Source organism: Octodon degus, unplaced genomic scaffold (assembly GCF_000260255.1).
Source record: "Octodon degus isolate 3935 unplaced genomic scaffold, OctDeg1.0 scaffold00059, whole genome shotgun sequence".
In the NCBI taxonomy this organism is placed as follows: Eukaryota; Metazoa; Chordata; class Mammalia; order Rodentia; family Octodontidae; genus Octodon; species Octodon degus.
Genome location: NW_004524635.1, coordinates 10,051,985 through 10,065,855, shown reverse-complemented (window position 1 = coordinate 10,065,855; position 13,871 = coordinate 10,051,985). Strand labels below are relative to the sequence as shown.

The 13,871-nt window shown below is 36.7% G+C and overlaps 1 protein-coding gene across 9 annotated transcripts in view; it reads right to left on the bottom strand.

Moving 5' to 3' along the window:
- The window catches only part of Rbms3 (RNA binding motif single stranded interacting protein 3), a 726,581-nt gene that overhangs the window by 499,325 nt on the left and 213,385 nt on the right, over positions 1-13,871 (bottom strand). For all 9 annotated transcript variants that reach the window (XM_023718499.1, XM_023718500.1, XM_004634210.3 and 6 more), the window contains one exon: positions 8,186-8,244. In XM_023718499.1, coding sequence (XP_023574267.1) covers positions 8,186-8,244 — 59 coding nt within the window. The remainder of the gene's footprint in view (positions 1-8,185; positions 8,245-13,871) is intronic.

The following is a 13,871-nucleotide window of genomic DNA, read 5'->3' as shown; positions in this document are numbered from 1 at the left end:
AGAGAGAGAGAGAGAGAGAGAGAGAGAGAGAGAGAGAGAGAATAAGATAAGAGTGAGGGTCAGTGGAAGTAGAGTAAGCTTTCCTCCCCACACAGACCAATCATCCTCTGGTTTCATTAAGAATGAAATAGGAAGGGGGGAATTAAGAGGAATGAGGGGTAGGGAAGGGTGGAGAAGGGGATTACACAAAAGGAAGTTGATTGGCTTATGCATAGGTACCGGCTTCCTAAGATGGTTGTAAAATGCATATACTCTAAATATGTACTAATAAGATAATAACAAGATGGAAAGGAAAATTTTCCCCATATTAAATCAGTCTTAATTTTATCATTACCTTCCCTATGAAAAATCATTACTCATTTTTATATCTTACATGAAAAATTAGAGATTTTTCTGATCTTGAGCCTTCTGTCACTTAAAAAAACATATAAATAACATTATTTTAATGAGAGTTCAAATTGTAACTCATATAATTCTACTCTAGAAAAACATTTTTATTTATTACTTCAGTAAAAAGGTATAGGTTTTACTTTGTTATACAAATAGTATCCACAAAGACACAAGTTCCAACATGCTTTACATTTTTTAAGGAATTTTGTCCCTAGGTTTTTCATTCATTGTATCTCTAATGTGATTCTTTTTCAATTTCCCTGAATCCCAAAGACCAGTGCATTCCTGCCAGTTCTTTCCCCTAAATCTGTTAGCTCCTACTTTTTCCATAATGGATAAATGGTGAAAGCATGAACAGCTGTGAGATGCAGCTTAAGGTACTTACTACTTATTGAGAAAAACTTTTTAAAGGTGCCTTTGAGAAGGCTTTCTAAAGGCCTTCCTGAGGACAGGTTTCTTCTCACTCCAGGGCAGGGGAAGCTGGATGATCGCTAGGTCTATCTGAAGGCCTACCAGGCAAAATAAACTATGCTTTTCTTAACAGAAGTAGAGGTTAGATGCAAATCTGGCAATATCCACTTATTCCACAACACAGGAAGGAGCCCAGGCTAGTTTTTGAAGCAGTCATGTAAAACAGGCCCTAATATTTTGGACAAAGAAACATCTGAGCCCACTTGTAGCCATTTGCAGAATGATAACAAGTGGTGCATTCATCTTTCAAATTGTATTCAGGGTTTTTTAGTGTTACGTGTTTGCTATGTGCATGAACATTTTTTCCTCTTTCATAGTCCAGAATTCTCATTTCTTCACTAAATAAAAGAAGAGATATGCATGTTCATATCGATGTGGTAATCAGTTAGGCTGACAAGAACCATGGTAAGCATACAGCCAAATGAGTGTTCATGGGTCCTTAAATGCTTCATTATTTTACTCTGGTTTCACAAACCAAAAAGCTAAGTCATTTAGGTGGTTTTTCTTTCTACCAATGAACTCAAAGCAACATTTTACAGGTAACAGAATAACAAAGGGTGAACAAACCTAAATTGTTTTGTAGAATCCTTCCAACTCAATTAGAATGAATTCCATCCCCTGGCCCTGTGACAGAATGTGCTTTTTCTCAAAGATGTTAGATTATAAATCCTGATGGTTATCACACAGTCCACACCAAAAAGAACTTCTACTTTTTGGTCCTATGAAAGCCAATCTCAGCCATGGAGACAGTTCAGTGTCATGAACACCTGCCTGGCAAGCACAAGGTCCATAGTTCAATCCTTGGTCCCATAAATAAATAAATAAATAAAGCCAGTCTCAGTTAACACATATCAATTCACAACACACATTGCTTCACCACTAAAAGCGACTCAGAACTGTGCTAAGTTATGTAAAACATGCGGACATGCTAGACAAGAGGGCTTCTAAGTAAGGAGAAGTCTAAGCCTGAGGACTCATTTACCTGATGTATGAATCAGGGAGGTAGCAAACAATATGGCTCCACATAATTTTCTTTTTCTTTCTTATTTTTTGTATTATGGATATAAATCATCTCATTTTAGATGAGGAGACAGATACGCTGAGGTGGTATGCCACTTGTCCAAGGAAAATAAATTTATTACTTAAAAGAATTTCTTAGTAAAGGCTTCCACCAAAAAAATCCTTGGAGTGTGTCATTTTGTATTTTAAAATGTACATTTTAATAGTTTATGCTGTTGAATGTTTCCATAAATTTTAATGAATAGCACATACGCATGTTATATCTGTGAATTATTGTGTTTGTATGTTAATTTAAATGCATGATACTAACTAGAGCTTCTCATAGATTTGTAAAATCAATAATGAATAAAATAGACAGCTTCAAGTCAGGAAAGGGGTTAATAGCACACTGATAAAGTAAATATCATGATTTGGAAATGTTTATATTTGAAAATAACTTTGGGAAATATGGTATCCATGTATCTTTGCTATCCTGTGTATTTTTATAGCCCACACTTATGCTATCCACTGCTGCAACACTACAGGCCCAGAGGAAAAGGCACAGCCCCTGGCATCTATGTAACCATGTGTTTGTCCCATGTCCTCATTTTTTTTGGCAATACAAAGTAATTGCCACCTGGATTCTCAGGAATTTATAATCTAGAGGAAGGACACAAACTAATCATATAACCCAGAGAGATGATATACTATATGATCTTTTTTTTTCCTTTTTGTATGGGAATTGAACACACAACCTAATATTTGCCAGGCAGGCGTTGTGCCACTGAGCTATATCCTCAGCCCTCTAGGATCTTCCCTTGCAATTTGTGCTCAAAGGAGGTGGTGTTGTACAGCGTATAGATCAGATGGAGGGTCCACATAGAAAAAACTGATATAAAGTATCAGAACTAAGCAGAGAAAACATTTCATCTGTGTTGATATTTATCAATTTTTAAATATAGAAAACTGAAAGACAATAGCAGATCAAATAAACCACCTCCATGGAAGAATTGCTGTTCAGCCAGAAAACATGGATTAATAAAAGTAACCTGCTTATGATAAAAACCAATGTAAACATCATTATATCTTTTAGTCACTTTACATTCTTCAACGGTTATTTTTTTCCAAATAAATCATATCAGTCTTGCATATACAAATTCATTAGAGATGTAGGTTATGGTGTTAAAAGTTGTCAATTCACAATTTATGTTAAAAAATGTTTCTGGATATTTTTATTACTGTCGCCCAATGTATGTGTAACAGTGACTACAAGGAAATAGAATTAAATATATAGTTAAAAACTCTACTGAAGAAACTTGCACAAGTTTATGACTCTCAAAACATGTCATGAATACCTACTTCGTTTACATTTTTCCAAAACCTTCTCAAAGTCAGCACACTATAATAATAATGAAAACAATCCTATAAAATATTTAGTATCTTGATAGTGAAAATAATAAATTCAGAAACATTATTTTGGCAGGAGAAACACATTTAGATGTAGCTGTCTGGTAGAGCTAGAGATGACACACAGCGGTAATCTACCAACAAAGTGAATACTCCTCTGACTTTTGTTGTGAGCCTATAAAAATACCCTTTTTCTCCAAAAAGGACCATAGGAAAGTCCCATGTGAATAACACCTAAGAAGTAAACTTTGTGGATTGAAAGAAGATACTAAAATCCCTATATTAGGGCCTGCCAAATAGCTCAGCGGATTAAAGTGCCTGTAAGCAGGTTCATTTGTGGGCCTGCCGTGCTGGCCCCGCCCCCAGGGTGCGCTGAGACTGGGCGAGGTGGCATGCGTCTTTAATCCCAGCTCTTGGGAGGCTGTAAACAGGCGGATCGCTACGAGTCCAATCTAGTAGTGAGACCCTGAACACCCTGTAGACCCTTCCCAAAAATCAAAAAATAAAATAAAATAAAATTCCCATAGAAACTACCCTTTTCTGAAATAAAAATTAAACCCCTTACCAATGCCTAGTAAAGCACTCATTCAGTAACTTAGAAGGAAGTAATATTACATGTGTGATTTACTTAGCAATGATTCGGGCTTCTAACTGTCTATCTATCTGTCTGTCTATCTATCTATAATGAGGGGAGAGAAAGATTACTTGTTGGTAGTGATACAATTAATGGCAAAATAGAGTAGCATTCACTAAAGAAGCTTAGGTAAATATCGAAAGTTTGATATTCCAAAGAGAGATGTGCTTGTCTAAAACACCACTATTTTTTATCTGGTGTTCTTTTTTCTTTGCAGTCTAATCCCATTATTTTAAAATTGAACAAATGTGTTTTTCAGACCATTTTGCTTCATGAGATTCTTGCTCAGTAGACTGTGAGCCCAGCTGGTGGAGGTATATTTTCCTCTCAAAATGTAATTCTTCAGACTCATAAATTTCACAGAACATTTATTTTAGTTTGCTTTCAGGAAATAAAAGGTACCGGAAAAGAGGCTCTCTGTAGTACGCATTTGCTTTTATTCTTTTTCTTGCTTTGCCTCCATGTGAGGCCACTCAGGATATATTTGCTGTCTTCCAGAATGATACAGCTCCACTTAGAAATGCACATGCATTCCGGCCCAGTGCACGTCATGTCTCTTGGTCAGACTGATCCCTAGGTAGGAGTTCCCTTATACTGTGTGAAGACTGTCGGTAGAAATGTGACAAAACAGAACCCGCCTCCTGCCTTCAGGTTCATGGGTTTATTAAAGTAATCTGTGCTTCCCTCACTTTCTATAAATATACTCCCTGCCAGTGCATAAAGAAAGAAATTAAAAATAAAATTGATTCATTCTAAGGTCATCCAATTATATAAACTCATATTTAGTAACCTAAAAGTATTTTAAAAGTAATACATAATATGACCATGAATCTCGAACTGCTAAAAGGATTTGATCCAATAACTAAGCCACACTTTTCTCTTAAACAACTTATGTGGGCTCTCTCCCTCTCTATAAACTAGTGAAGCATCCAGAATTTTCTTTTATTTCTTTACAGAAGTAATGCAAATTTATGATTTCATTTAATAAAAATCTCTTTGATGATTTCAGTGCTTTCGGATACTTGGTTTTCAACTTTGATTTTAAGGGCACAGTAAACTGGCAAAGGCAATATAAGCTTCCATAAATATAATAATTCAATCAGCTTATGATAGCAAAGACAAAAGGGAGTATTAAAAAGAACAAAATTGGGAACCTTCCCCTTAGCTCAGTTCTTAAGTGACTGCTTCAACAAAGCAGTCAGGTTCAGGTTGCTGTGGTTCGATCCCCACAACTCAAGCCAGCCAAACCTGCCCTGAACGCATTTGGAGAAAAAAAAAAAATCCTTCTGCCTTTGGGGCTGGGGAGATGGCTCAGTGGAATAAGTGCTTCCCTGGCTGAATTCAATCCCCAGCTCTGAAAAAAACAAAAACAAAAACAAACCTAAACTAACCTAAAGCATTAGAAAATGTAGGTGCCAACCAAATAGCTCATGGGATTAAAGCACCTGCTTAGGCAGACACAGCGACAGGGGTTCAATACCTGGCATGGGGTTCCTGCCATGCCCACGAGGCACACTGAGGCAGTGAATGACACTGGGAGTGGTGGTGTGTGCCTGCAATCCCAGTGCTTGGGAAGATGGAAAGAGGAGGACCGCTGCGAGTCCAACCTGTGTAGTGAAACCTGTGGACCCACTACTAAATGCATAAAAGAAAAAGAAAAATGCAGTGGATCCAGCAAAACAATCCATGAAGAAAAACAAGAAACTGGAAAACAGTACAAATCTCAGTAACTTGTTCAATAGTTTTTAAGAAAAAGTTTAAAGAGAATACAAAATGATACAAAAAAGAATAAAACCTTAGAAACGATACAGAATTTCACTAAAGAATTTAACAGGAATTTGACAGTGGTGGTTGTTGCATAATTTTATCTTCAAATTAGTTGTTTGGATAATCAGGAATAAACATGCAAATTTGGACAAAATGTTATAAGAAGTTAAAAAGGAAAAGAAAAAAATATTAAGCATTAACTGCTCTTTTCAATAGACCAGCAGAAATCAACAGTACAGTTGTTAAAGCTGTTCTACATATATAAATAAATATATCTTTCACCATTCTTTCCTTTGTCCTTTTTCTCATCCCAATCTTTCCTTCCTTTTGAATGGATTCTTTCCCTTTCAATAGCTCTTATTTTGGACTGATGTTTTACTATCTGAAAGAACTGTGGTCTGTTTTTTTGTTACTCCCTATTTGGAACTATTGCCTGCTTTGGTCCGCAATTTCTGGTGATTTTTGCCTGATGGTGACTATTTTGTTTTATGTTGCTATATCACATAGAACAAACCAATTGCAGCCACCACCCAAGAAACAAAAATCTTAAGAAATTGTTAGATGTTGAAGGAGTTCCTGATGATGCCTTCTGGAGTAAATTGAGTGCGTTTGTCTGCCTGCCTGCTGTCCAAGGTGCAGGTGGTATGAAACAAAGGAGAAAACATCCTGTCCTGTAGCTGCTAGAGTAGAATTAGTCTGTCAGGTGGATGCATCAGTATTAATTGTTATGCTTTCATCTTGGAGATTAACGCATGGGCTTTCTCATGCCTCACTAATTGGTAACTCGCATCTGATAGGCAGCATGCCCAATGTCTCACGAAAAGCTCATTTCATGTATATGTAGAAAAGTAGATAAATCTTCATCTTTGTAAAATTTGGATTTAATCACACAGCCTTCATGTGATGGCAAAGTTGGAAACTATTGAAAAGCAAGTATTTCAAGGATCAAATCCTGTTTAGGTTATCAAATGGAATGACAGTCTCAGTGCTCTTGGAAATATTTTGAAAGGCCTCCTCATACACACTTTAATTGCTAATGGACATAAAATACATATGTAATTATATCATCTCTGATCAACAGTACTAAGGAGCCCATGTGACAAACATAATTGAGTTCAAAATATTCAGGGTAACAATTTTCCTCTAAAAATATCTTGACACCTCCCTTTTTTCTGTGAAAGTCCATAACTGGTAACATATTCTACTGTAGCTACATAATCTACTCAATTTTTATTCCTAAATTTTTCTCCTGAACATCAACCTTTTCCAAATTCATCCATTTTGTCTTTTAATAAATTGTAATCCCCAGAAAGAATTTCCTATATTATTCACCAGCAGTATTGTGTAGATCCTTCTGCTATGTGTACCTCTCTTTCACTCCCACATGGACAAGGGCAATATAAGGATATTGGAGTCGGTTTATTGGTTTCTTTTCACTATTGTGTGGCAGAAACCATGTATTAGTCTCTGTCTTATAATATAGAGCACAGATTTTAGTGCAGGGAAAGCATGCAATGCTTGGTTTTCTATTTTCTATTGATTTTATTGAGAAAGAAATAGCAGTGAGACAATTTCAAAACAGGTCAGTAGGACAGTTACAATAATTAATACATTGCATATTGTTGTCTTCATAGCAGTTATCCAGAGTGCAAGAGGCAGACATGATAACTTGTCCTTTTTCTTTTTTACTATGGAATTAAATCTGACTACCACACCCAAAGAACTTTGGTTGTTCTCTAAAACTTGTGAATTTGTATATCTATATGAAGTAGAAGCAGCTTTTAAAATGGTCTTGGCTCTACCACACTTCTTGATTTCAATATCACAACAGAGTAGGTTAGAGAAAAATAACATATGTAGTAAGGAGAATTCCAATTTTCCAGGAAGAATTAAAACTCCTAGAAGAGACTATACACCTCACAAATTAACACGACCTTGAAAAGTGTCCGGGATTCCTGAATGGCAAGAAACTTAAACCACACATATAGTAAAATATGTTGAAAAAATATTTTCAGGAATAAAAATGTTTTAACCTAACAAGATGCCAACTCCAAAATTGTGAGTTATTTATAGCCAAAATTGGACACAATGTCACCATCAATAAATTCATTTTTAGTCAACAAATACTGCTAGAGCTTTAAAGAACAGAGAAATTAAAATACGTTCTGCATGGCAAAGTTTGTTCAGCCTTCCTTATTTTTATATAGGAAATCAATTTGTATCCTGATAATATCATTCACATCAGACAACCCAAAGTTGTTAGGAGTTAATTTAGTTTTATGCTAAAGCAATTTGATACTTGTTCTGATTTGTGATTTTCATTTTGTTTGTTAATGAAAAAAATTAATGAGCAATGTTGCCAGAAATACAACTCATCAAAGCATCAGCATTATTAAAGAGCTTGCCACATACTGTACATTGTGATCATTGTGCAGCTGGGGTCTGGACCACAGTGATGGAGAAGCCATCAATCAAACAGCAGAGGCAAGAGTCCAGGGCACCGATGCCTTCACATACCTTTACACTGATTCGTGTTTTTGTCAAGAATTGCCTTTGTGGATACAATTTTTCCATATCTGCAAAAGAGAAAAAAATTTCTTTTATTGTGACTCAATAAAAACATTTAAAAACGCATATAAAATTGAACACAAATACACCAAGAAAATAAGTTTTTAACTTCCATTTTACACTTGGATGATTTCCTTTCACCAGTCCTGTGTAACTCAGGAATGCACTTCCCTAAGTACCTAGGCGCTGAGGTACACCTTCACAGATAGCATATCAGGCTGTTAGAGGTGCCAAAAGGAGATTGCATGCGAATGAGGAAGGTAGATAGCAAAGTATGGGCTCTTGAGGGGACCTGGGAGCCTGGCACTAGGCTGAAAGAATTTGCATCCTGTTCTGTCTCCACTTACTGTTATGACCTGGAGCAGCTTATCCCAACTACTCCAAGCCACAGTTTTATTTCTTCTGTAAAAATAAAAAGCTATACATGCCAAATCTTTTGGTTCACTCAGCCTTCGCCTCTTTGGAATCAAAGTATTCGGCATGGAGACAATGCAGTGGGCAGTCATTCATAGAAGATACTGCGGCACCAAATCGTTTCATCTTCTATCATGATACAGGTATATTTATTAATAATGACCTTGATTATTCATTTGTAGTGATTTAGGTCTAATGGGCATCTGGTGAGGATAATGCTCTTTCTTTTAGGTTGTTGGAGGACTAACTGGGCTTTAGGTGCTGCACTGAGGATGGTGGTGATACAGCGGAGAGCCCACCAAATGTTGCTCTTTCTCCCAGTTACTCTCCATTGAATCTGTTATGGCATACCATCCCTTGATGTTTTCTAAGGTGCAGATGGAGAAAGCGTAAGCTAAAGCTTCTGTCCCAAATGACACATTAAAACATTACTAGACTGTCAAAACTCCCCAATAAGAAATTTGTCAGCTAAGGCATTTGCTAAAAGGTAAGTTATGCTTACAATGTTAGCAGTCTTACAGTGTTTTTCACTTTACCTGCTCACAAAAATCCCAGCTGTAAGCATTTTCTTTGTTTAGTATTATCAAAATGCCTATTAATTCTTCTGTTTTGTCATATAAGCTCCTTAGCTCCCAGTTTCCACCTTTCTCACCTCACAATAAATATTGGTATGCGACACCTGTATCTCAGCCTGAATGTTTCGGTCTTAGGAAAATTATCATTAAAATAAGAACATGTTTGAACAGTCTGTTCGGTAGAGAAAGATGTATGGATCGCACCCATCAACTGGAGATAACGTTTATTAGGTTCAGGCTATTCAAGCAAATAAGTATTTGTAAAATGTATGCAATAAATGGAATAAAAGGGAAATTTGGCCAAAACTACTTTCCACAAAAGGTAGCATTAAAGCATTCTGTGACAGGTACAGATCAGAGAAATAGAAATAAGTTACAATACTTAAACCTAACACACAACAAGGATAGCAGCCTTTAAGGTAAAAATCCTTTTTCATTGGTTTTTAAATCTACTTTTTAAATTTTTTATAGAAGTTGCTTCAAAATTAAAATTTAGCTCTATCTTTTCATAGATTAAATTAAGCATTATTATGTATTATAGCCAATTTCATTTGACAGTGCGGCTCTGGGTCAATGGTGTGTGTATTGTTCACGCTTACAAATATTACAAAGATGTCCTATACTTAATTAAATGCAATATATGTAAAACTAGTGTCATTATTTTACAGCAAAAGAAATATCAAATCATTACTTACGGGAAGCACTACTAAGCGCTTTTGCTGGCAAGTTTTTTCTAAAAGAATAAATAAATAAAAAGAACGTTATTGCCCAGAGAATCTGATACGATTACCAGAAATGGAAGACCTTTCACATACAGACAGATGCCAGGAGAGCAAACTGTGCTGCTTCCTGACGTCCCTGTTTCTAATTACACTCTCCAGAGACTTTCTGATAGTACAGAAATGCAGAAGAGCAGAACGCAGCCTCCCAGTACTACATGCAGCATCGTTTTGACTGGAGTTACAGGAATTCCAAGCCTTGCTCAGTTACATTTTTACACAAACCATTGCTTGTAGAGCTAAAATATGCTCTGAACAAGAGAAGGCACTTAATGGGCCGCTGGTTACAACTCATGTTGGGACACTCAGCATGACCAACACGTACTTTCTGCATGACTGGCACTGTATTCTCCGTGGTCTACAGTCAATAGTTCAGGGAGGTAAATAAAGTTTATGCTGTCTTTAATAGGCCCAGGCCACTATAAACACAAAAACACCAATATAATATACCTGAGAAGAATTATAAGAAATTATTCTTTCTGATATTTTGTCAAAGAATACTCATTTACCTAGAGTAAAAACTGCTAGACAAACTAAATGTGCAATTTTCACACATTGCAAAGGGGTAAAAATGGTTTCTTTTCTTTCTTTCTCTCTCTCTTTCTTTCTTTCTTTCTTTCTTTCTTTCTTTCTTTCTTTTTTTCTTTCTTTCTTCTTTTTTTTGGAACCAGGGTTTGAACTCAAGCCCTTGCACTTGCCAAGCAAGCACTTATTCTACTGAGCCATCTCCCTGGCCCCTAAAAATGATTTCTGAGGCAAAAAGTAATCCTAGACACGTATTATTTCACTAACTTACTCTTTCCCTTCTTGGGAGCTAGATCAAGACTTCAGTATTTAAAAACATTTCTTCCTCCATGCCACCCACGAATGGAAATCAAAGTCAGACATTAGAAGAAAAATGTGACCACATTACGGAGTGATGCCTGGGAGTAGACACAGGGCACTGGTCCCATTGGTGTCCTGGCTCAGGAAGATTTCAGACAAACCCAGTTCTCTTCTCCTCCTTTCATTTCCTACAGTAAGAAGAGACAAAACACTACCCACAATCAACTTCCTTAGGGGTTTGAAATTCTTAGGAGAAAATGAATGTGGTGTAGAGTTCTGTGCCACAATTCTTTCCACATAGGCCTTCTCTAGCTGATACAAGAAGACCCTCAGAAAGCACTAGTAAGACTCTTCCACATGAAAAAGCATGCAATTTCATACCTGCATACTCACCAAGTAGGAGGAGTGCTTACTGAGGTGCCTAAGTACCACCAGTTCACATTTCTATATTCCAAGAACACTTTTTTTAAAAGACTAAGCAATCTACAATAAATACATTCTTATATGATGTTTGGAGATTCTATAACCGAATTGTATAAATTTGTATGTTGTCTACCCTATCTTTATAATAGATAAGGTTATTATTTTGGTTGCTATGATAGGTTTTATATTGACTTTATAAAGAAGTAACCAGCCCCTTCCTAGCATTTATCTTAGTTTTATATGGCATCGGAGTCAAACTATATTTGTTGATAGACCCGATTATTTCACATACAAGCCTAATTTAAACTAATGGTGTCTTTATTTTCCAAAGTTGAAGAGAAAATAAGAGCTATTATGGATCTACTCTTCATGAATTATGAAGACATCAAATTGGCAAAACATTTCTATAAAGAATTTATTTTTAAACCCTTTGCTGAATCACTCACTGTGTATATTAATTCAAAAAACACAGGCACAGACTGAAAATAGAGTCTCCACAGTCAATTAACTCTGGGAGAACTCATTTTTCACATGCTTTCTATATTGATACCAGACTAGAAAAAGGTATCACATTTATTTAATGGATGAAATGTTATCCTTTAAGCAAATGAGGTTGTTTGCTTCCCTCTTGATGACTCCTTCATTCTTTGGCATTTGGGGATGTTGATGGAACCTAGCACTGGCTATAGGAACCCAGCTGAGACGTGGTAAGGCTGTGCCAGACTACTGCAAAAACGTCTCATCTACAAGTTCACAGCCATCAATGTTCTGAAAGATTAACTATTTCAATGCACAAACAAGTGGTCAAGACAATGAATTATTATATGGGCTCAAGTATGCTTTTCTCCCCAACATAATATATTAAAATCTTCATCGTTGGTACCTCAGAATTCAAATAGCAAAGCCTTTGATAAATAAGATAAAATGAAGTTATATTAGTCACCTAATTCTATGTGACTGCCATCCTTATATGAAGAGACAGGCATGAAGGGAAAACCTGAGAAGACACATGGAACATACAGACACCTACAAGCCACAGAAAGGGGTCTCAGAAGGATCAACCCCTCTGCTGCCTCAGGATCTCACTCTTCTAGCTTCCACAAGCTTGAGAAAATAAATATTTGTTAAGCCACTGATATAGTGGTATTTAGTTGTATCAGTCCTAACAAGAAGTTTCAATGACCTCTTGCCCAGGTATGGTGGCTTTGTGAAAGGGAAGAGAAGGGAATGGATCAGCGAAAAATATTCCTCCTTTAAATAGTTTGCCCAGCAATCTTGCATTTGGTCCTTCTAAGCCATAACCTAGAACACCCATCTCTCTTCCAGCCTTTTCCAGAGTCCTGGAAGCTTCACAGCCCCCCACCCCATGCTGCCAGAGTGGAGAGCTGTTAATCCACTACTGGTCCAGGCCCTAGAGCCCGTGCATTCTTCCATTCACCCCTCTTGCACCCCAGATCATCAAACTCTTACATCATGGCTCCACACCAAATAAATTTTGCAAGTTTCTTTGAGAAGTCAAATTGGCTGTTTACATAATACCTTGGGGCAAATACCCTATGAAGAACACAAAATGAGCATCTAGAAGGGAGAGTTGGAGAACAGTTCTTAGAAAAGGAAGAGCTTGGCAAGGGGCAATATTTTAACAATCAGAAATGTTTCACTAGGTGTGGTGGTGCATGCCTGTAATTCCAGAATACTTGGAGGTTTAAGCAGGGGATTACAAGTTCAGATTCAACTTTAGCAATTTAGAGATGAAGTGATAACCTGCCTCTAATTAAAAAAAGAACACAACAGAGATATGGTTTATGCAAAGCTTTTGCTCAATCCTCAGCGCAACAAAATTAATTAATTGATTAATTAACATGTTTTATAGAAAAGTTTCTTTTTCAAGGCAGCTTATTACTATTTAGAAAATTGTTTTCAAGCTGCAAATACATTCACCAACAGCTGAGCATGACATACAGGGCTGTATGTCATACTTGACCTATGCTGATGAAATAATCCTAAATCTTCAGTGTCTTGGAAGGCTAATGGACACAGACCTCCAAGACCCATGCCTAGAAATTCTAACTGTGTGGCTAAGACACAGGCTTAGTGACACGCCTGGGGTCTCAGGTACATCAAATACTGCTGGCGGTGCTTCGAGAGCCTCTGCTCTAGAAGAGAAACACAGGTGCTGACAGGACTGCAGAAGCTACAGGAACTTTCTACAGCCATCAAGAATCTTTTTTAATAACTGCAAATGTTTTCTTTCTGTTCAAATAATTCTCTGTGTTGATAGAGGACTATTGTTGTCGGCAGGGTTTGCCTAAATATATCTATCATTTGGCCAATGCAGTGACAACTGAGAATGCAAATTCAGCTGCCCTGGTTTTTTTTCTGCCACATTTTAGGAAGAAAGTAAAGAAAATGGCAGTGTCTATATAACTCTCTTCCTTCACCTAAAAATAACTGGTTAATAATGAGCAATTTGAACAAGGAAGCTAAGCTAGAGAGGACTGAAAATTGCCAAGTAGATAATGATTAGTAATTGGCTACTGTTTGTACTGGCTGTTAATTTAGAAATGGCGAGACAGGGAAAGGAATATTGTGGGACTGTCCTGCTTCAAGGTTGTATAT